General features: G+C 45.7%; 1 protein-coding gene across 1 annotated transcript in view; it reads right to left on the bottom strand.

Annotated features, from left to right (window-relative positions):
• STK32B (serine/threonine kinase 32B) overlaps positions 1–24,807 on the bottom strand; it is a 2,582,157-nt gene that overhangs the window by 1,701,821 nt on the left and 855,529 nt on the right. Inside the window, exon 4 of the mRNA XM_069631970.1 lies at positions 6,888–7,061. Coding sequence (XP_069488071.1) covers positions 6,888–7,061 — 174 coding nt within the window. The remainder of the gene's footprint in view (positions 1–6,887; positions 7,062–24,807) is intronic.

Raw genomic sequence — 24,807 nt, 5'->3', positions numbered from 1 at the left:
ATGAACCTCTCTCTTTTGCTGCCCCATAGGCTTCAATTTGCTAATTTAATTGATAATTCTACTGGTCCAAGTATTCAGAGTTTAAGTCTCCAAGAAAAATAACACTTGAAGGGCTTTCACCCCTAGGCTCTAAAAGCAAATTTGATATGCACTCCAGGAACCCTGATAATGTTACACTCTTAGGATTAAAATACAAATTTAAAACATAAGATAAGCAATTAATACCCGAGGATCTATTTACCCATGATAATGTGGTCAGCTAAATATCATCCCTATTGATGTCCACTTTTAGCATTTGAATGCCTACATTATTTTTAAGCACACACAATACACCTCCATGTGCGTCCCCGAACACCATTTATAGCATTTACACAGTAAATTGAAAAAAACATCCATTACAGGGGTATGCACTATGCAGTTTTCCTGGAGGCAGATCAGTGTATAATAATTCAGACCGTCTAGAGAGGAGACTAAATGTATCCAACCCCTACACTTACAGGAAATAATAGCTATAAGAGGAATTCATGTAGCTTTACCAAGTGTGGTGACTGCATGTAGCATATTTAAAATAGAACAGCAATCATATGAATGGCAGAGGTTTACAGAACCTACATCTATTACATTGCAGTCTTTTCCAAGGGAAGAGGCGATACCAATTTTCAAGGTAGAACACTGAGCCAACTTATTTTTTGGAAGACAGTATATGACTCTAAATCAATCAAGGTATCACAGCGTTTCCCACATTAAAAGTACACAAAACATCGAAACCCACAATAATAGAGCCCCAGATTCGGCTAACGCCACATTTCTCACCAGTTTAAGTAAACTTAATTTGTCTTCTGGAAGGAATTCCACCTGGGCTATATCCTTGGTTGTAATTAGGCTCGCTCCATGTGTCAGGAAGCATGGGGGAGACTTTCCAAATCTGATTATGTTGTTCGGGTGGCACATGCCCACGCAGATGGGGACACATCTGGAAGTTTATTAGCATTGTTCTGCAAGAATAAACACCCTAGGCCATTGATGAGGCTACTCCACAATGAGTGTGGGGCTCTGTGGTGAGCTCAACAGGTGATCAATGACATCTTCACCTCCTACTACACTCAACTGTAGGACATGACCACCAAGTCCCACAGGAAGACTTGGCTGAGGCCTTTTCATTGATCCACCTCTCGAGGCACACGGATGACCAAAGAACCTCCATATACCAACCAATTACCGTGAAAGAATTGGGCGAGGCAGTTACCTCCCTTTCTGCTTGTAAGATGCCAGGCACAGATGGGCTCCCCCCCACGGTTTTATAAAGCATATTGCTACACCCTAGTCCCAATACTCCTAAAGGGCTTTAGAGAAGCCTACGAAACTGGCATGCTCCCAACTGGCTTGAGAGGGACCTTGGTGATAAGCACCCCTAAATCAGGGAAGCCAATGAATAGATGTGATTCCTACGGCCCCTAGCTATGTTGAATTATGATGTGAATATACTTACTTCAGTGCTGGTGACACATCTCGGTAAAGTCATCTATGTCCTGGTACCTACAAAACAGACTACGTTTGTGCTGGGTTATAGCACAGCCCTGACCCTCCGTAGACGTCAACATATCATTGACCAAATAAATTCATGCAAATAACCTTACATGATGGCATCCTCGGATGCCATCAAGGCCTTCAATGCAATCTACTGGGAACGGTTACTTGCAGAACTTTGGGTTGTGAGAAGGATTGGTCTGATGGGTAAATCTCTTGTATACCTCCTCAACAGATAGACTGAAGTCGGGTAGAAAAATACTTGGAGTGTGGGATACATAGCATGGGACCCACCAGGTTTGCCCTCTTTCACCTATGTTATACATTTTAGCCATGGAAGCAAAAACATCTGATATCACTTTATGTGGATGATGTCCTGCTTTACCTGAGCGAACCACAACATAATCTCCCCATAGTACTTGACGTGCTGGACAGATTTGCTGAGCTATCCGGGATCTCCTTTAGTAAACAGAAGTCCTACCTCTTCCCTTTAGCTGGTCTCTGAGGGATGGATGTGGCCGCCTTATCCGTTTTGGCACTCCCATGGGAACCTTACTCCTTTCTGGGGATTCACATATGCAAAAAGGACACACACAACCATAACACGCTGCGGGTGGTTGATGGCCTTAAGAAATCCATGTCTTTCTGGTCCCGGCTACCACTGTCACTAATGGGAAGAATCGCCATAGTCAAAATGGTTGTCCTCCCTAGGTTTTTACACAGTTTCACAAATGTACACTATTACATTGGGGTTGCTTTCTTCTGCCTCCTTAATTCACTAATCAGAGACATAATGGCCCTCACTGTGTTATGCCTGCCTTATAATGATGTGTGTGTGCAACTGGCAAAGCTTTAGCTTGATTATCTAGCTCCCCAAATAAGCTTTGTCTCAAAATGGTTAGTGGATGTCCCCATGCCTGAATCTATGCTGTCCAGCTGCTGGTGGCTCCAGCCAGGCTTAAAGAAGCTTTATGAATCCTGGAGAGCTGCATGAACACCCTCAAAATGCTGGTTACACTGGGTAGGCAGATTTGTACCAGAGCGATGAAGGTACTCAAGGTGTGTCGACCCTACTCACCCAATGTACCCATGTTGGCTGATGTGTGCATGAACAGGAAAGTGCTGGGTGGAATGGGGTGTATATACATGGGGGGAAATGTATGAAAATGGCCAGTTTAGAGATATGGACAGCCTAGCACAAAAGTCAGATCTACCCATGGGACAGTTCTTGAGACACATGTAATTGTTGGGGGTGGTGAGACGTAGATGGAGTGAGTGGCCTGCTGAGTATGAGGAGATAGCGCTTTTGGCGTTCATGTACACACTAGAGGATAGCTGAGACCTGCGTCCAGGTTATACGGCTGCCTACTGGGTTGCACTAGCCTTAGGAACGCAGGCCTGTAACTGAGATGGGAGGCAGACGCTGGCTCTGTGATCACTGATAAAGAGTGGAAAGCGCACTTGGTTCCCTAGAAATGTGTCCCGGAATGCAAGGTTCAGATTATTACAAACCAACGTGCTTCACTGCACATACATGACCCCTAGTAAAGTAGCTAGATTCAGTAAAGATACACCGTCGACTTGTACCTGGTGCCATCACGACAGCGCAGACCTAATTCACATGCTTTGGAATTGCATTCAAGTACAAGCTTTCTGGTCCCAAATTGATCAGGCCTGAAAAGTGGCTGGTATTAGTAGATACTCTTGGAGCCCAATGGAGTGCTTACTTGGTGCATACTTCAGACAAGGTAAACACAAACATGTCATCAGATTCATGGACCTAGCATGCATAATTGCGAAACAACGAATTGCCATGTCATGGAAGTGTCCAAAGGGCGCCCAATATAAACTATGGCTCCTGGATTTTGAAACTTTGTGTGAGGCGGAATTGCACCTCGTCCATCATCAAATACTTGCAATATCTCTAAATCCTCCAGTTCCTGAATGACATGACAAGTATGGTGTAAGGTGATGGTACACTGAATGAATACACATTAGTCCAAATTTCACATGACCAAAACATTATTGCTAAAATGAAAGCCTGAAGTCATGAGCAGAAGCTGGGCTGAAACAATTCTGTTGCTTTGTACCCACAATGATCAAGTGTGCGTCAAGTGCACATGTGCAAATGGATAAGTTGCCAGCAGATCACTTGGACACACCCACCAAGGAGAGGTCATCAAAAGCAGAGTGTAGCGTAGGATGTTGCAGACCACATGTCTAGAGGGAAAAGGCTTTGCAGATGCATACATAGCTCAGTGACCTGTTAAAAAACCGTGCTCAGCTAGAGACTCGTGTATGCATAAACGTATTATTCAATCACGTGGTACATGCAATCCTCCTTATCCTTAACATCGATTGATCGTCGCTCTAGCACAAATATTTTCCCATAGTACTGATCAATTGATTTCAATTGGCAAAACATTCAATGAAAGCTTGGAATACTCACATGTATGCCTACAATGGTGGCATCCCTAATGCCACAACATCCATACTTAATTACAACTGGGTCTTGAAAGAATCCAATATATATAAAACTGTATTTAGCTGCCCGCCCCTCTGCCCTTCTCATGACGACCTTCATGTACAACACTTCGATTCCTGCCATGGTTCACTCTCTTTAGACCAATATACATTAATACAAAGATCCATAAATAATGACACATGCCTATTATCCAGAGGTGCTGCAATGCTGATTGTGTGGTACAGATGTGCTCCAAAGCCAGGTCCTACAGATGTTTCCCATGGCTCAGTACAGCACTGTGCTGAACATTCCTAAAACATCCGCTTTGTGCTAGGGATTGCATACAGACCGAGATCAATGGATTGAAAGGCAAAGAGAGTTCTCAACAAAGAATTGTCCACTTGAGGTGCTGGCCTACTATTGGCAACCTCTACATGTGTGCCGCCCAACTTGTCTAGTCCGATTTTTCTTTAGACTGTGCACTATTCTCACACCAATGGAAAGAGCAACACAAAACTCTACAGGTGGCATCACGGGCTGCAACACCTAAAAGACATAGGGCCTCATTACACGGAAGGCAGTAAGGGTTAGCGGTGACCGGTAAGGGTACCGGTGACCGTTAACCCTTACCGTTTTACTACGAGGTCCCTTTGCGGGAACCGACCTCAATGGCTGGTGTAGACCAGCCGTTAAAGTTGGGACCCGCAAAGGGACCCTGGTGCTAATTACGGTACCAAAATTTGCGGTACCGTAATTAGCTCCTTCCCCATTCCCATTATGCCCTATGGGGCAAAAATGGGAATGGTGAAGTACCATGTAGGAAGGGGGAATTACCGCCCCGCCAACCTTGGAATGGGGTGGTAATTCCCCTTTCCTCGATGGTGGTACCGGTATGGTACCGGCAGAAACCATGGTGCTAATAGCACCATGGTTTACCGCCTACCATGTAATGCGGCCCATAGACTCCCTCACATTGCAACACCCCGCTATAAGAGAGATGGTAGGTCCAATATTTAAGTGGCCTTATTTATGCATTGCATGCATGTAACTTCCAAACCTGAGGGTATCATGGCATTTGTACAGGAAAAACATTTTACACATAGACATGCGTGTGGTGGAGATAAGTGAATCCCAGAGAGATGCACAGTGATAAGGAAGTATTCATGCCCTGCTGGGTCAACAATCTGCTGAGCTACAGTGACTTCTTATCTAAACCTGCCATGGAAAAGATAGAAGCCAGTCTACCTGAAGGTGAACATTTCTATGTTGTAATAGCAATGATATACATATAAAGGTGGCCAACCAGCAAGTGCGATACTCCACAACTAGTGTCCGTGCCAAGGGAAATGTGACAGCCAAGATGTCACCAATGGACATTGGTGGAACTCAAGTGGGATTGTATGATAATGCCAACCAATCTGATTGACCCACTGAACATGCGCTTGACATTTACCAAATGGCATATAACACACTCTGACACAAACAAAAAATCATTGGCATACCCAACAGTTTGGGCTTTTGTGTAAGCTTGGGAAAGGCACTTTCCAGGCCCTGCCGTACTGGTATTACCTGGCCATTGATGGCAGCAGGTGAACAATGGTGCGAGTACCTATGCATCTGATAGCAGTGCCTGGCAAATGCATAATACTTAGATGCAAGCCAAATCTGTTGGCTGTGCCAATGCTCATTTTTGACAGGACTTCATTCAGTGAAGGACACACAGAGTGCTTATAAATCCAGTGGCTGAACACAGACCTGGTAAGGCATTTTTATTACACCGGTAGCGTGTTTACAGCTCCAATGAAGTCATTAACTCTCAGAAGACTGCTTTGAAAAAACACTGGCAGGCAATTTGAGTGCAAGGTTTGCAGGTAATGCTTGTTAAAGCGAGCTGACAGCGTTCCCATGAGGAGGTGTTTCAGGAGGGGAGAGGCTGGAACTGGGTGGCAACTGCCATATGGATTAGCATGGCCATGGGCAGTCAATGGGCGCGCACATAACCAAACAGCACTATCAAGCTTTGTATCCCTTCTCGTGCGCCTTTTCTTCCTAGCTGCCACTACATGGTAATAGTTGTGGTTTATAGGAGTCTCTGCCATCTAATGGATCAAATTAAAAAATGCTGCTCCGAGTGAAATGTTACATTTTATGGATGCCACGTGCCAGCATATGCGGCCACTTCTATAGTGGGTATATTGGCACCCAGTCACATTTCACACATTATGCTAAATCATAGCCGTCTAATGTTAAGGAAGGCCATCTTGAAACGAGTGTTTTGCTCTGAAGTTTCCCAGAGTCCTGTTCTTTTTTATGCTAATTGTGTGTGTTTTATGTTTAATTAACTCCCTTGCTGAAGGTTCAGTGCCTCTTTACACAGCAGTAAAATTGGAAATGAAATGCACTCAAGCATAATGAATTATGATAGCAATAACCAGAAGTCGAACACATAGGTGGCTGTTGAGTTGCTGAAGACGAAGCCTATGCGAGGACAGCGCGCGTTCACAGATGCGACCAGGCAGCCCTTAGCGGAGGAGTAACGTTAATTGCGGTCTTCATAGTGAGCGAGCTGTGTGAATACACTCTGCATCATGGCGAACGATTTCCAATGGGACCTGTATGTAAGAGTAATGCCGGCTTCTCTTCCCTCGGGAAAGACAGAATATTAAGGGCATGATTCCCAGAGCGTTTTCCAATGGGATTGCACCCTTATAAAACACTTCTCTGAATCAGGCCCTAATTAAATTGAAGTGTAGGGATGCAGAATACACTTGGCACAAATCTAGATCCTAGACTTAATCGCAATGAAAACATACATTGTGCTATGTAGCACAGCTTTAAGTATCAGTGTACATACACCAACTTGGAGGTGCGGCTGGGCAATGTGCCATTACCTTACCTGTGAATGATGTGATATCTTTGCAAATAGTCTAAGGCAAGCGCTAGTTCACAGATGTACAGCTTCACGGCTTCTTCGTTAAAATGCACATTCTGTTGCAAGTGATACCGTAAGTCTCCTCCGAGGAGTAAGTCTACTACCATGAACATGTCTTCTTCGTCTTGAAAGGAGTACCTAAACAATAAAATAGTAACAATGAAGGGTACATTCTCTTTCAGCATTAGCAAACTTGGTTCACCAAGACATGCGGACTGCAATAAGATCTACTAGCTATAGTTTCATTTAATCAAATGCTTATATATTTTCAAAACGACGTGTACACTAACATTCTGTATTCCCCAATCAACCATCCAGCTCTGCTTACACCAACTGCCAAAAAGCATATGTGAAGCACTTTCCCAAACTGAAAACCTGCTTCCTAAGAGGAACCCCCACCATCCCAAGCCCATGGAATTAGAGCTTCCAAATTCTACCATCCGCAACTAACAAACTGCTTCCCCATCAACGTCACATTTACTTTTTCATTCTATGTTTTAGAGCACAATTAACATCTATATTTCAGTAATATATATTTGTACAGTTCATATTATCACACATAAGACAGTGGTGTAGCGGGGGCCTTGCTGCCCCATGTCCACGGAAGCACCAGGTCTGGGGCTGACTCAGGCTGTCTGACTGCTTTGAAAGGGCAAGCTCCGCCATGGCCTTCACTGCGCACATCATACTGATGTGTGTAGGGGAGTGGAAGAAACTCTGGCTCCCACCCTCCATGCAGACTGGAACAGGAAGTTATTCAGTATGCTCAGGAAGTCATTACAATGTACACAAAAAAGGTTTAGGCCTCAGTCTGCCTAAGGCACCATCCCATCTGTTGCCCCACACCGTTCTTGCCTTCACTACCACCATTCCCACCAGTGATCAATCACGCAACCACCACCACACCCAAGGCTAACACCCAGGCCTTCACTTATGACCGCTCCGCCGCATCTAACTCACCAAAGCCTACCCAGAAGCATAGCAACTATGAAGAAAACCACTCCCTACCTGTATCAAGAAAATTTAGACGGGCTCGCCTAAGAGCAAGTACTCGGCAACAAGCTAACTACTACAATCCTATGACACACCATCAACCACCACACCCACTAAATCATCTCCAAGTGTTCTCCACTCCATGCCCAAAACCAACTCCAAACTAAGTACTACTCTGAGACTCATGACCACGAAAATAGAAGAAGAAATATACTAAAATCCCCCTCCACCCTCCAATGTGCACTTATAAACGCACATGCCATTGAAGTACATGACCTCATCACAGAATCACAGCTCGATAAACTAGTTGTCACTGAATCATGGCTCGACCAAGCCTCCGGCCCCCTCCTCACCATAGCCATCCATCCAGACTATACTATTCTCAGAACTGATAGGACCCACTCACACGGAGGTGGTGTTGCCATTATCGCAAAGACCAAACTCCAACTAAGATCATGCCAAATTGAAAGTCTAGTAGGCTATGAAAAACTGCTAGCCAAACTTCCCATAAATGGAAAAACAACCATCAACATAGTAATCATCTATAGAGCTCCTAATTCCAACAATCAGCCAGAGACAGATATGCCACTACTATTAGCGCCCTTCATCAAATCCAACACTAAATGTGTCCTCCTGGGAGATTTGATTTTAGGATTTGACGATAGCCATGACCACAAAGCAGAAGCACTACACTCCTCCATGAAGGATATGAGCTTTACACAGCTAGTGAACTCCCTCACCCACATCAAAGGAAAAACCCTTGATTGAATCTTCTTGCTCAACACAGACATCTCCATTGACTCCATAACCCCACTAGATTGGTCAGACCATCACAAAATTAAGTTCACCATCAACACTATTGAACCCCCTGTAACCACACCCAAAATCCTTAACTCTTATGAAACCAGAAATCTTAGTAAACTCACACCGGAAAAACTAGAACCATTGTTCTCCAAAATGCTTGACACACTGTCTATTCCCAATGACAATCCCAACACACTAGCTGAGGCCTACTACAACTGCCTCACATCCACTATCAACGCAGTAGCCCCTCTCACGACAAAAACCAAACACACAGAAAAATGATTGTGATTTTGGTTCAATGAGGAACTTGTCGCTCTAAGGAGAACAAAACGTGCCCATGAACACACTTACAGAAAGCATCCCACACCAAAAACTGTAACTGTAAAAGAACCTACAAAAAAGCCATCATCACCAATAAAGCCAAAGCCCTTAAAGCTCTGATCAGCAACACTGCATCTGACTCTAAAGATTGATTTGCAATCTTAAAAGAATTGGAAAATCCAGTCCAAGCTACCAATTGCACCAACGCCAGCAAAGAGTGGTGCACCACAATCCAAGATGCTCTTGCGGCCAAGATTAACTTACTACAAAACAAAATCCTAATCAAAAACAACTCCTAGTAGACAAACATGCTACCGATAATCACCTACCTACCCTTAATGAAAACACCAAACCAACATTTCAGTTCACTCCAGTCTAACAAGAACTAGTGCTCAACAGTATGTCGAAGCTTAAAGCATCCAATTGCAAGGGAGATTCCGTCCCAGCGAAAATAGTCAAATCATGCGCCCACACATTGACTCCCATCATAACTAAATTCATAAACCCCTCTTTTGACAAAAGCCTGGTTCCAGCCAGCATCAAGGAAGCTTGGGTCACCCCATTGCTAAAAAAAACAACCTCGACCCCGCTGTGCCCACGAACTGTAGGACAATAACAACAGTTCAATTTTTACAAAAAATCCTTCATAAAATAGCATATAATCAAGTCCAAGCATATTTGGAACAGAACCAGCTCCTTGGCACCAGACAATCTGGTTTCTGTCCTAATCATAGTACGGAAACAGCCCTCCTAGATCTCAAAATTCAAATGGACACCATCAGAGACTCAGGAAAACTCTGCATCCTCCTCCTATTGGATTTATCTGCAGCGTTCGACCTTGTAGATCACAACAAACTCTGCTCCACTCTAGCCAAAGACTTCAATTTTTCTAAGGACGCCACCACGTGGATCAAATCCTTCCTGGAAGAACGAACATCTAGAGTATTCATAGGCAAAGAAGCTGCAGATCCCATACCAGTCCCTATAGGCATCCCTCAAGGATCCTGCCTATCTCCCACACTCTACAATGCTTTTACAAAGCTCATTTTCTGAGCGCTGGACGATATGGGTGTCATATACACAAACTTTGCAGATGACACCCAGATCCTTATCCCCCTCTCAGGGAACTACATCCAAGATACGTTGACTATCAACAAAATCTACTCCATAATCCAAAACTGGATGGCATTAAATAGCCTCTGCCTTAACGATGAGAGGACAGATTCTCATCGTGGGTTCACATTCCAAAATAAATGCCCTTCATCCAGACTATGCCACCATCAACATAGACGGCACCACCATTCCGGTACTGAAACATATAAAAACACTCAGAGTTTACTTGGACTCTAACCTTTCCCTGACCAAACACATCAGCACACTCTCACCTTCCACATCCTACACTTCTAAACCTTTCTCCCTCATTCGCCAATTCCTGACACCTACCAATTGCATCACTCTAGCCAGGGCCTTGATCTTATCTAGACTTGACTATTGTAACATACTACTACTCGGTTCTTCCATCACCAATCTCAATAAAGTGAAACTGATACAAAATAAAGCTCTGTGGGCTGCCCTTGGAATAAGAAAAACTGACCGTATATCCAAAACCAGAAGATAGCACCATTGGCTGCCCATCAAAGCCAGAGGCATATTCAAAACTCTGTCCATCACCTTCAAATGCCTCCATGAAAATGCACCCATCTACTTAAATCATGCAATCACTAAAAAAAACAATTACCAGATCCCTAAGATCCAATAACAATTCACTATTGGCATACCCCGTTATAAAAACACCAGAGCAGGGGGAGCCAGTTTCCAATACCTAGCCCCTAAACACTGGAACTCTCTTCCGCTCACCATCAATAATGAGGTAACTCTCAAGAATTTCAAAAAACTGCTGAAAACTTGGCTATTTAACCAATACCAATAATAATTAGCCACCATAACATTTTGCAAAAAGGTCTTCATCTATGTATATGGTTCTGCTCTGTTAATAACTGTAATGACATGTTTTACTTTATGCCATGTATCTTTTGACAATACAACTGCGCCACACCGGCTACATTAATGTATGCATTTTTAAGCTGTCTGTAACCTCGCCGTGATATCCAAGGGTCTGGGCGAGTAAAGTATGCAATAAAATAAAAATTAAATAAATAAATATGATTGTGGGTGTGATTGTGTGTGAATGTTCTGGTAGGGTGCTCATGTGCAGAATGCAGTATAAGTAAATGTGAGAGAAGGTGTATGGGTGAGTAACTGATGAGTGCATAGGTATGAATGTGATTATCTATGTGTGTGAATGTTCTGGGCAGGTGCACATAAAGAGAATGTGGTGTGCATGTGCTGCTTGTGAATGGTTGTGAGAGAAAGTGTTTGGGTGAGAGACTGGTGGGTGAATGGGTCTGAATGTGATTGTGTTTGAATGTTTAGGGTGGGTGCGCATGTGGAGCATGCAGTTTGAGTGACGGGGACATGGGTATGTATGTGATTATGCGTGTGTCTATATGTGAGTATTCTGGCAGGGTGTCCATGTGGAGAATACATTGTAAATAGGATAGGTGTGTGTTTGAGTGAATGTGAGAGATGGTGAATTGGTGAGTGACTGGTGTGTGAATAGATATGAACATGATTGTTTTTTAATGTTCTGGGTGAGTGCTTGTGTGGAGAATGCAGTTTGAGTGGATGTGAGAGAAGTTATATGTATGAGTGACTGGTGAGTGAATGAGTATGAATGTGATTATATCAAAGTTCTGGGTCGGTGCCTGTGTGGAGAATGGGGTGTGAATATTCTGGGTACATGTGTGAGCGAATGTGAGAAAAGGTGTATGTATGAGTAACTGTTGGGTGAATGGGTATGAATGTGATTGTGTGTGCGAGGCATTGGGGGGCCCATGGACGACTGGAGCATTGTTGACATAATACTGGCATATATTGGTGGAGTCAGAAAGGACATGTATGGGCACATCCAGTGTGAAACTGTTTTTTAGAGTGGCATGTACTGGGAGGAAGGGAATGAAAATGTGTTGGGAAATTCTCCTGTGCATTGTTGGTGACTTGTACCTACTTGACATTTTCATGATTTACCCTACACAACCGATTGCAAACTGTCCGACTTTTTACCCACGTTATTACAGAAAGTGTGCTATGTAATGCCCCATGTTGACCAATTATCCCCAACAAATTCTGAGGGTGGTAAGCCCCTGAACGTGTTTTCCTTGGTTTGGGCTCCCTTGCTATGCTCAATCACTCTTGCATACTTGTGGCAAATAGTTGCACCCCTAAATTAAAATAAATCACCACCCAATACTAGTATCTGGTACATTTAGGTGCAAGAGGCACAGCACTGCCCGTTGTTTCTACACTAGTTTAAAGATTTACGCTTTGATTAAAAAAACAGACTTACATCTTTCAGCTAGCACAGTGTGTGCGTGCCACTGCAGCAGTGTGATGATCATGGGCATTTTGCATGCCTGGTGTTCCAGGCCAGCCCAAAGTCTGGCTCGTTCTGTGCTCACAGGGGGCAGCCACTGACCTCTGTGACATCTTAATGTTATGGAGGACTCTCCTAGCCCTGAGCTAAAGTTGTGGTAGTGCAGTGCCTTTCTAAATCTGGTAATGCTGGTAGAAATCATTATAATTTATAAGAAGAGGAGCAGGATAGACAAGAATACAGGACAATGCAATATTTATTAGAATAATCAAATGGAATAACTCCATATCCACACAGAAGTAACTGTGACATCTTTTAAAATGTGAAATGGAAAGATTTACATTTAGGTTAATTGTCATTAATTGCAGTAAAGTTAATTAGAGTGTTCCTTATTCATGTGAGTGAGTGACCAACGGTCAAACACTTTTTATGTTGCAGTGGATGCGAGACCACACCTTGGTTTGCTTACCAGCTCGATAGTCTACCTGTACAACTAACGATTGCTCTCTTAATTACTGGTGCTTGCTTGGGTCCTGTTCTGTCCCCTCTATGTTCCTGGGATCTTTGAAGTCACTGGGTTAAAGCATTGGAGGGCCCAAAATACAATGATCCTCACTTGGCTTTTGGCAGGTTCAACAAGGTAAGGATGTAGATCATGGGATCAAAAAGAATTTGTGAAATGAACTAGCCTAGCTCCTCAACTTGACTATGAACTGAAAAAGAATTACCAAAAGAATTACCAAAAAGCACTAAATACTTTAAGATTAGGAATGGCATAGGGTCCCTTTTAGGGATGTGGAAGGTGTATTGCACTCCCTAAAAGAGTGACCCACACCCCGAACAGAAGCAATATTGAAAACCCAATGAGAAATCCTGCCACCAATCAACTATCCGTTATCAACCTCTTTGGGCATGAATTTACACAGGCTGCTGAATCTGTGCTTATGTCTCCAGGAATATTTCTACAGGCAGAACAATGAACAAAAGGCAGGCCCAGACTATCTTGGCACAAAGACATCATCAAATTAGGCACTTCCTTATTGTCATAGCCTTAAGACATAAATCAACTTTCTCTGAAAATGTGGATATATGTCATGTCATTTATAACGCCAACAGAACCTTACCTCACAAGAAAGAAGGGCCATCAGAAAACCCAAAACAAAGAAGGAAATCACAATACAACCTGCAGACAAGGTTGAGCTGTGTGGTCATGGATACTTAGAAATATAAAGCAGAGACATACAGACAATGGGCCTCATTACACGGTAGGCGGTAAGTGAAAAACGATGCCGGTAAAGGATTAACGGTATCGCTAACCGCTCCTGCCAATTACGACCGGTCTATCCGCTATTAGCTGCACCACTAAGAACAGTGTCTCTAATAGCGGCAAGGTAGAAGGGGCACGACCCCTCATGTCGGCAATAGCGGCATGGTGGAAATAGGAGTCCATCACAAGCCATGCGGAAATGCTAATAGCGGAATGGAGTAGGCCCAAAAAGCCCATACCGGCATGGCGGAAATACCGGCATCGCGAACCACCCGTTAAGGGACATGTGCAGTGTTCCCAACTGCCACAGGTGGCCACAATCAGCACAGGTGGAGGCAATGGAGACTAGGGTAGCACAAAAGGGGCACACCACACCCCTTGCCACACCCCTTCCCACACCAAGATGATTCCAATACTAGCAGCATTACATGGGCTGGAGGACATGATTGCATTGTAGCACCAACAACAACAGGCCGCACAGAGGAGACACAGGAGGAGGAAGAGGAGGGCGAGACAGGCTCAGCAAGCCCCACCAGTGCACCTAGTCATACCACAGAGGCAGCCACCAATCACCAGAGCAGATACACACCCTGTACCGTCTGGACCGGGATACCATCACCACCATTGTGGACATGATACACAACGACATTGTGGGCCTCATAGACATCCGTACTGCCATCCCCCCCTCTACTGAAGGTGGTCACTGTGCTCCAGTTCCTGGCCACAGGCCACAGGGACCTACCAGCATACAGTAGGGCAGATGCATGTCATATCACAACCAGTATTCTCACGCACGCTGAACCAGGTGCTCGATGCCCTCCTGAAGCACACAAGTGAACGCATATCCCTGCCATGGACTGCCCAGGAGATCTCCAACACCAAAGTTGGCTTCTATTCACTGGCAGGTGTCCCAAGTTGCATCGGGGCCATCGACTGTACCCATGTGGAATTGGTGACAATGAGGCAGTCTACCGAAACAGAAAGCAATACCACTCCATCAACATCCAAATGGTATGTGACTCAATCAAGATAATCACACATTGTTGTGCCCGATATCCCGGATCAACCCATGACTCAATGGTCCTGTGGAACTCAACGATACCACGCTACATGGAGCGGCATGCTGGACAACGTTTGTGGCTACTTGGTGAGTAGCAGGGCAAGCACTTGGCACTGTGATGTGGTGTGTGATTGGTGGGTGGGAGAGATGCATACACCAACTGGGTGTGATTGGGGGGGTGCATACTCCAACTGGGTGTAATTGGGGGGGAGATGCATACTCCAACTGGATGTAATTGGGGGGGAGAGATGCATACTCAACTAGGTGTGATTGGGGGCGGGGGGAGAGATGCATACTCCAACTGGGTGTGATTGGGGGGGGGGAGATGCACATTCCAACTGGGTGTGATTGGGGGGAAGATGCATACTCCAACTGGGTGTAATTGGGGGGGGAGATGCATACTCCAACTGGGTGTGATTGGGGGGGAGAGATGCATACTCCAACTGGGTGTGATGGGGGGGAGAGATGCATACTCCAACTGGGTGTGAACATATGTCCAGATAAACAATGGACATACAGATTTACACCACTGTCCACCGAGGCAGCCCACAAATGGACCTGACAGAAAACCACATGCAAGTAGTAATCTGCACAACATAGTAATCAATACATAACGCCAAACATGCAATATCCATCCACATGCACATTGCACATCATACCATACCATCTATAACACAAAGCAGCAACATGCAGCCAAAATGGACATTGGAAATGTACGCTGAACAACATCACAACGGATATGCAGATTTGACTGCATACAATGGGATCTCCTGTAGCCATTGTACTGATCCACACCCGTACACCACTACTGAAGTGCCGCATCACAGCATGGTGACATCAACCTTGGGATGGCAGTACACTAGCTGTGTGGTACATACGTTGCCAGGACCAAGAGACACGAATTACTTGACCTCACCCAGTACATGCCAATAATTGCCGTAGGCATGCACGGTGCATGTCCACTTGCAAGGACTACCTCACCTACCCACATTACAGCTACTCTGATTGCCTCCATGCATGCAGGGATTTGTGGATGTCATACACAATGCAAAGTTGATGTGTGTGATGTGTACATGTTCCACTTGATGTAAACACTTACACATACCCATTGTTGCACCCATGCAGGTGATGCTGGCTATCCCCTGAAGAAGTGGCTCCTTACCCCTTACCCCTGTACGGAACCCACAGAACAGGCACGAAGAGGAATACAATCATGCACATACCCGTACCCGCGTGGTAATTGAGCAGACATTTGGCCTTTTGAAGACAGGTTCCGGTGCCTCAGCAGGTCGGGCGGGGCACTCCTGTACGGCCATGAGAAGGTGGTCAAGATCACCATGGCATGTGTCATGCTGCACAATATGTGTATCAGACGGAATGTGCCAATGCCCCCTGACATTGAACTGCAACCACCCGCTGAGGATGATGATGGGGATGAGGAGGAAGGAGACAGGGCTGCAGGTCATGCAGGTGGTGATGCCAGGAGGGACGTGCTGTGCACCAGCACCTGATCGACCAAATTTTCTAATACACACGGTTGAACTTTGTTGAATGGAAGTGGGTATTTGGCCACTGGGTTTTGTGGTGAACTGCACACTGGGCCCTGTCCAACAATAAAGCACACATACACAATGAAAATGTCCACTCCTGTGATTTCTCTTGACACCAGTGTGTTTTATGTATCATTAGTTAAAGAAGTGCATGGACCCAACTACGCAAACACCCTTTCACCCCTACCCCCACAACACTCCCAAAACACCCTTTCCCCCCTCCCCCCACAACACCCCCATGAATGGCTTGTACATCAGCGCTGCATAGCTGTACATGTGTCAGCAACATCTGGCTGGCCCTAGTTCCCATGCCACCGTTGGTGGGTTGAGAGGTTGTGCACCGCATAGCCCGCAAGGACCTGCGTCGGGGGCTGGTCTGACTTTAGCTGGCAGTGGATGAGGTGCACGGTTGTTCCGGTGCCGGTGGGGGGTTCTGCCTGTCCATTGCGTCTGCTATGCGTGTGAGGACCTGCCTCACAAGTGACATTTCCTCATATAGCCTGTTGGTGCTGGCTTCTATGGCCTGTCTGATGTCCCTTGCATGCTCCCTGCACTCCTCCCTCGCACGTGCTGCCTCATCCACATGCTGGCCAACCAGCGCAGTGATGTCCTCCTGCCGCTGTCTGATGATGGCACCCACCCCACAAGCAAGACACATGGCCACTGTGTCTTGCTTGTGGGGTGGGTGCCGCACCTTGTTCTATTGGTCCAGCATCAGGTGATGATACCGGTGGACTCCAGCATCCTGCCAGTATTTCATCACCAGGCTGGCATTGGCTGCTGGATTGTGGTGTGGGGTGTGGGCTCGGTTCTTTTGACTGCTGGGGGCTGGGTGTATGTTGTTGTATGGCCAAGTCACAAGTGTCCTCTACATCGGACATGGGTGCTGTGGCTGCTGCCTCACCGATGGAACTATTGGCTGCTGTCGGGGAGAAATTCTGCCGGGGTCGGCCGGGGCCGTCCGTAGACCTCCGGGCAGGGAGGCCCCAACTCCTCCCGTATATCCCAAAAGAGATAGAGTATGAGACACACGCAAGAAGCAAGGTGACTCTGCTGTTTATTAGACAAACCGGCAGGGATGGGTCAAGGATCGTACGCGTCCGTCCTGACACACACACAATCGTGGGGCTCGCAGGCCCTTTTTACCTTAGTATGACGCGCTACTTGCGTCACCTTAGAAAGTTTAGCAAAAAACCTATTTCCACTCTGGATTGGTTACTCGAGTGGTAGGGTTAGTATAGCATACATATAGAGAACGGTGTTAGTGGTTGAGGGTTAGTCAGGTGGTATACTTGGGCTGTCCCTTCAATTTGATACATGAAAATTGTTAGATGAAGACCTCTGAGGATTGGTCAATGTTAATGGCGTCAGTGATAAGAGCCCCATGTTCTGATTGGTCCGCTCGCGAGCCTCCCAGTCTGAGACTATCGCTGTTCCCAGCTCGCGGTGCACCTGTCATTTGCAACAATGTTTTACTATGGGTAGGTGTAAACAATGTGAGGATTTATTCATATGTTGGGAGGTCGACTACTCCCACTGCTGCAGATGTCCAATGAGTCTTTTAATTGTATCTGCCTGTGTCTTGAAACGTGGGATTCAGGCGTCTCCTTCCTCCTGGGCTTGGCATCCTGTCAGGTTTAGCTTTGTCACGTGAGGTGGGACCGTGTTTGAGGCAAAATTTAGCACAATTAATATTGTTTTTTCCCACTGTGTGCCTGGTTTATCTTGCAGGTGCGACCTTGGCGTCGGCTTGCGGCGTGCGAGATTGCAACATCGTGCCCTTGGCGGTGTGCTTTCGCCGGGCTCATTCTGCAGGGTCAGCAACCGAGCTCTTGCTCATTCAGTGTTCATGGAAGCTTTTGCTTGCGGCCTACTTGGGCCTGGTGCATAGGTGGAACCGTTTGATGTAGAGCGCTTTAAGTTACGGTATCATATTGCTCTATCCTCAGTATCGTGTCTCCGTTATATTCTTCATTATGGTACATGGTTCTTAGAAGAAGCGTGAGCAAGCCTTTTTAGATAAGTTCATTATGCGTCTTGCGTTTCTGCATTTTGAGAGCCTATGTGGAAAATAATAAAGATGCACGTCCGTGGGTATGTCTGTCGCCTACGTCATAGCACTGAGTATGTTCTTCGTGTGGATTGGTGTGGGAGTGTCCGGTGTGCATGTTTGCACAGGTGTGCTAACCGTTGGCTAGGTCGTCATGGCATCTCTAACGACGTGTAGGTTTTAGTCGAGTTGATCCATGCCGCAGGTGTCGGCATGGACAGGGCGGGCTGCTGGGCAGGTAGATGGGCACATCCGTATGTTCCTGTACCAGGGTATTTGGTCGTCTGGTAGGTAGGCAAACTCCTCTTGTGGCGGGTGTCTAGGCCGTGATCCTCTAGGCCAAGCGCGAGAGGGGAAGGGCGGGAGCCTGTTCTTCCATTCTCCCACTTCAGACCCCCCTCTGGTCGACTTGTCGACCACAAACATATCCTTTTCTTTATCTCCTCTTACTCTCCATATTTTAGTTATTCCTCCCAAATGTCCATAGTGGTTAACATGGTCTTCAAATGACCAATACATATATGCACAGGTTCCTCCAGGAGTGCAGTATACCCATTTCCCTATGTAGCTCCTTGGGTTTCTTGGGTTTTCGAGCTTCACTGATGGTGGGTCCAGGTGGTTGGTGATGATCTGGTTGCGCAACTTCTCTCTCTCTTTTATGATTGTGCCTGTGTGTTTGCCGTCATCTGTTGGCATCAAGAGGTGCATACCAACCATTTCGATCATCTCGTCTGTGGTGCGTGCCTTCCGGGCCTTCCAAAATCTTATTATGATCAGTGTAGCTCCAGCCAAAATAGTAAATCCAACTATAATCTTCAGTCCATCTGACAGCCAAGATGGCATCCATGACCATAATATTGAAAACCAGCTCTCATCCTTTTTCACACCTTTACTTTCATTCATCATTTTTGAGTGCATCTGGGCCAATTGTAAAACTGCTTCTGTCAGTGTACCATTGTCAGCATCGCTGGCAGGGATGAATGTGCAGCATGATTGTCCTATCTTAGCGCAAACTCCTCCTTCCATTGCTGTGAGGAGGTCCAGTACATATCTGTTCTGAAGCGCTACCATCCTCACAGCTCGCAGTTCCTCTTTTATTGCGTTGAATCCATTCACTGTAGAGTTAATTGTCATCATTAGTTCCCACCTAGTTATCTGGAGCCATTTTGCGTTTGCGTAAGCCTGTAGTCCCGGATGTATTATTGAGGAGAAGAACATTGCTGCTCTGCTGAATAGTCTGTGTTCTGGCGGAATTGAAGTGAGTGCTGTTTCCGACCTTCCCCACAGGTAATTTCCTGTCAGAGGTTCTCCTTGTCTTTTCTTCCTATTCAGGACGGTGTTGTTGCGTTGTTCCTGTTCTCTGGCCCCTTCTGAAGCTGTGCAGATCTCTTCTTCCTCTTGTTTCCTTCATCCATTTTGGGGAAATTCGCCATATTCACATGTTTCTGGGGCACCACTAGTGATGGTACATTAACGTGTACTATTGTGCATACACCATTCCACAGAGGGGGCAGTGTGTGGTATGCCTTGTCTCCACAGGCCCAGTAATGGTCCATTACTACTGCTGTTCCTGCTCCCCCCTCAGGTAACTCCATCACGCTTTCACAGTTGGTGTTGTATCCTACGTCCACTTCTCCTTTATGTTGGTAGCATACCTTAGGCGCAGTTAGCGGCAGTATTGTTATTGGGTCTTCATCCTTCTCCATCCACGTGAGCATGGGTACGTACTTGACCCAAGTCATCCAACATCTATGGTTGTGTCCATCAATAGTTGAAATATTTTCTCTTGTTACCATGTTGCTGCCAACCACTCCTATGTCCCATTTGTTGTTCATGTACACCTTCCCTGTTATTATCACCAGTGGTCTTTCCCAACATCCGTTTTTACCAGGGACTTCAGTGGCGTACCAATCACATGGTAGGTACTGTAGTGTTACTTTCTTTGTTTCTCCTTTTTCAGGACCACTTGTTATGTACCTGAATGCTTCAGCATGTAAACTGCTCTTGTGGTAACTCAAATAAGTCTTGAGGAAGTTGTTTTCATATGGATATGTATCTCGTGTTTTCCACACCAGTTGCACCACTGTCCCTTGAAATCTTCCTTTCGTTTGGAACAGTGCCAGGTATATTATACATCGTGCTAATTTTTCATCTATCTCCGTGGCAACAAATGTTCGAGAAGCGCTCATGGCGTATGGGATTAATGAGCAAACGTAGCAGCTGTCTTCTGTTGTCTGTTTACCTATGTGGGTCATGTGTTGGTACCATATGTTGTTTGAGATGTGTGCTGAATCTTGTATGTAGTTGTCAATACCTTTATTATCTGAGTATGTGCTGCGTTTAACTCTATTTTCCTTGTGTGGGATTTTACTAGTACCACCTGACGTAACACCTGTTGCAGCTGGGGGTGGGGGTGTATTAGGTTTGGGTACAGCAATAATATCAATAGCATAGCTGTACTGCCATACAGAGGCAGCCAAGAACCCGGTGATCATTAAAATCCCCATCAATTTTATTACAGATGCTAATTTCACCGGCATTTTGCTCTTACCTTGCTGCAGTCCGGCAGCTTATTCTTGCGACGTTACAGTTGCCCGTCTGAAAATTCTTAATATGCTTGTTATTAGTGTTAGTTGTCGTTTTTAAGCTCTCCCTATCAAGTAGTCATTCAGTGCCCAGGCGAAGAGCTGTTCCCACGCCAATCTAAGCGATCTATCTCTTAGGGCAGGCAAGTATGGTTGGAGGTGGGGCAGTGAATGTTCTATGGCCAATAGGAATGCTGTGTAGTAGACACGTACCCTCCTTTTTTTCAGATACGTTGGCCTTTTTATTTCATATACAAATTGGTGTGACAATTCTTCCAGGTAATTATCGTCTGAGGGTACCATCTACTCCTGGGCAGTGAATTGGTTAGTTATCTACTTTCTTAGTAGTACAATAATATGCTGTACCTGCATGTGCGAGAGAAAAGAAAGAGAACATTCAGGTGTTTACATGTGTATATGTGCAAAACAATGTCCTTCAGTTCAGTTATTACTACAGTGGGTAGGGGGTCAATGGGCAGAGGGTTTGGGGCTCAACTGGCGGAAGTCTCTTTATTCTTTGATCATGTAACCATGGGGTGGGCGGTATGGGGATCACCCCTTTCTTGTCTAGTAGTTGTCTCTGGGGAATCTGGGGGGTGGCAGGGTATGGGGACACTTAGGCCGTTAGTTGCGGTAGAAGTCTCTTCCTCCGTTGGTGACGCTGTTGTTGTTCTCCCAGTGGCCCTGTCGGTGGCGCTGGGGCGGGTCTGGAGTTTGTAGATCTTTACGTCGTGTAGATGGTTCCAGGCACGTTTGTCCTGTAGCTTTACTGCTCTCGTTGATACCTCCTCTACCAGATGGGGGCCAGTGAAGCGTGGGCTGTTCCACTTTCTGTTGAAATTGCGGAGTAGTACGTGGTCACCTTTAGCAACTTTGCACAGTCTTTCCTTTTCCAATTCTTTATCCGCGTCTTCTTGCTGATCGCTGTTAGACCCGCCCCGTGTGCGCTCGAGCTGTTGAGACACAAACACTACACTAGTAATCAAAGAAGACACATATTGGTACATTTCATCACCAAGGACATTTGCAGTAATCTCGTGGTCGGTAAATGCTCTTGATGTTGGCGTTAGGGGAAGGCGCATTTGACGTCCGGTAACCACCTCGTGAGGGGTGAGGTGGTGGTCGGAACCTGGTCTATTCCTTAGCTCAAATAGGGCTAATGGAAGGCAATACAACCAACTCTTCTTTGTTGTTTGCTGTATTTTTGCAATTGCCTCCTTTAATAGGCCATTCAGGCATTCACATATACCGTTGGCCTGTGGGTGGTATGCACATGCAAATTTATGCTTGATGTTCAGTAAGGATGTGATGTGCTGGAACATTTCGTTTGCGAAATGTGGGCCATTATCTGACCGCAGTACCTTGCACACTCCCCACCTGGGGAAGACCTCCCTCACTAGGAATTTAGCTGCTCTGAATGCATCTGGGTGTGAACAGGGCCCTGCTTCAATCCACCTCGGGAATGGGCATACTACTACAATCATATACCTATTTCCTTGACATACGTTGATCATATCAACATAGTCAATATGGAGATGTCGGAAGGGTCCCTCTGGCCGGGGTATAGTACCTCTTATCACCTTCAGAGTGTGACCGGCCGTAAACTGTTGACATGTGAGACAATTGCTGACAAAATTTGACACATGAGAATTTAACTCGGGGCAGAACCAGTCTTCCCTAATTCGTGCTGCAATTACTTCCTTGCCTGTGTGGGCTGGGTGGTGTAGTTGGCTCAGGGCGGTGTTCAATAGTGCCAGTGGTATTACAATCTTCCCAGTGTCACTCTGGCGCCATAGTGCGTCAGTTGGTGACATTGTGCATCCCCCTTTTACCCATATTTCTTTTTCTGCCATTGGTGCAGCCGCTTGTAGCTCCATTATCTGTGTGGCTGGGAGATGGGTGTACCCTTCTCTTATCAACATCTCCTTAGCCATTCCCCTCCCTCTCCCTCTCTCTGACTCTGTGGGGTTCCATATCTCACCAAAATATGCAGCATACTTCGCATGTGCGTCTGCAGCTGCATTCCCTTTTGAAATGTGGTCTTCACCATTGGTGTGTGCTGTGCATTTGACCAAAGCGAATTCTTGGGGGTCATTTATTGCTTCAATTAGTTTAGCCAATAGGAGGGCATGTTGCACTGGAGTGCCATCAGCTCTCCTAAACCCTCTTCTTCTCCATTTCGACAGCCCTGAGTGGACAGTGGACGTAACATATGCGCTGTCGGAATATATGGTCACTCGTTTGTCAAAGCTTTCCTTCAACGCCAAAATTAGTGCAATTAATTCTGCTGCTTGAGCGGAATAATGCTGTGGTAGTTGTACACATTTCATTGCCACACACACCGGTACCTCCATCATTTTTACCACTGCTGCCCCAGTCCTCCTTATACCATCCCTTTGGTCGATAGTTGATGACCCATCAATGAACAGGAGCTCACCTCCCTCTAGTGCGTTTTCTTCAATCTTTCTAGTACATGAGTGCATTTCAGTTATTTGCGTACAATCGTGGGCATAATCTCCTTCCTCAAGTACTTCTGCTAGGAACCTTGCAGGGTTGACCGTGCTACATCTAACAATTGATAGTTCAGCTCTGGATAAGATGATCTCATAACCTGATGCCCTTTGCGTGGTTAGGGTGGACTTAGGTTTATTCAATATTGCAAATAGTGCATGTTCCACAAACAGTGTAGTTGGGCACCCCATGGTGATTGCTGATGCTTTTTCTACCGCAAAAGCAGCTGCGGCGAGACCTTGTTCGCAAGGGAAATGACCTAACATCACAGGATCTAAGTGGCCGCTGTAAAATGCTACTGGTTTGTAGCCCATGCTTGTTTTTTGAGCCAACACTGTTTTCATTACGGCTGAGTCGCAATGTGAAAATATAAAGAATTGTCGCTCATAGTCTGGGGTTGCCAGTACCGGAGCAGTTGATATCGCATCTTTCAGTTCATCAAAAGCCTCTTTCATTTCCATTGTCCACCCCAACTTTTTCTCCCCTTTATTAGCTTCCTTTAACGCCTCAAGCAGGGGTCCTATGTATGAGCTGTAATCAAATACCCATGCTCTACTGTAGTTGCACAGACCCAGGAACTGCTGCAGTTCCCTCACTGTTTGTGGCACTGGCGTTTTTGAAATGGCCTGTGCTCTTTGTGGTGCAATCTTTCTTCCATGTTGGGATATGAGCTGACCAATGTAAAGTACCTGTTCTTGACAGTACTGTAACTTTTCCATGTCTACCTTGTAACCTTTTTCAGCCAATATTGTCAGCATCTTTAATGAGTCCTCTCTGCATGTTCTTTCGTTTGTACTGCAAATTATTATGTCGTCGACATACTGCAACACTGTGCTTTCCACTTCAATGTTACCCAAATCCATCTGTATTACTCTGTTGAAGATTGAGGGTGATTCGCAGTACCCTTGTGGCAATCTGGTGTGTTTCCACTTTGTGTTTCTGTAAGTGAAGCTTGTCAGATCTTGTGAGTCTGGGTGCAATGGTATTGAGAAAAAAGCATTTTTAAGGTCGATCACTGTAAATCGTGATGCTTCTGCTGGAATGCCACACAATATTGTGGCCGGGTTTGCGGCTATGGGGTATTCTGCTTCTACTATGTTGTTCAAGGGCCTGAGATCCTGTATGAAGCGCCAAGACCCCCCTCTAGCCTTGCGCACTGGGTATACAGCCGTGTTACATGGTGATTCTGAGGGGACCAATATGCCATTATCTATAAGGGCTGTTATGGTTTCATATATGCCCTCATCTGCCTCTTTTGATAGTGGGTACTGTTTCACTCTGGGGAGTATTGCACCTTTTTTCAATTTTAT

This window comes from Ambystoma mexicanum, chromosome 6q (assembly GCF_040938575.1).
Source record: "Ambystoma mexicanum isolate Mex_15411 chromosome 6q, UKY_AmexF1_1, whole genome shotgun sequence".
NCBI lineage: Eukaryota > Metazoa > Chordata > Amphibia > Caudata > Ambystomatidae > Ambystoma > Ambystoma mexicanum.
Note: the sequence above shows the minus strand (reverse complement) of the source record. Positions and strands in the feature narration are given on the sequence as shown.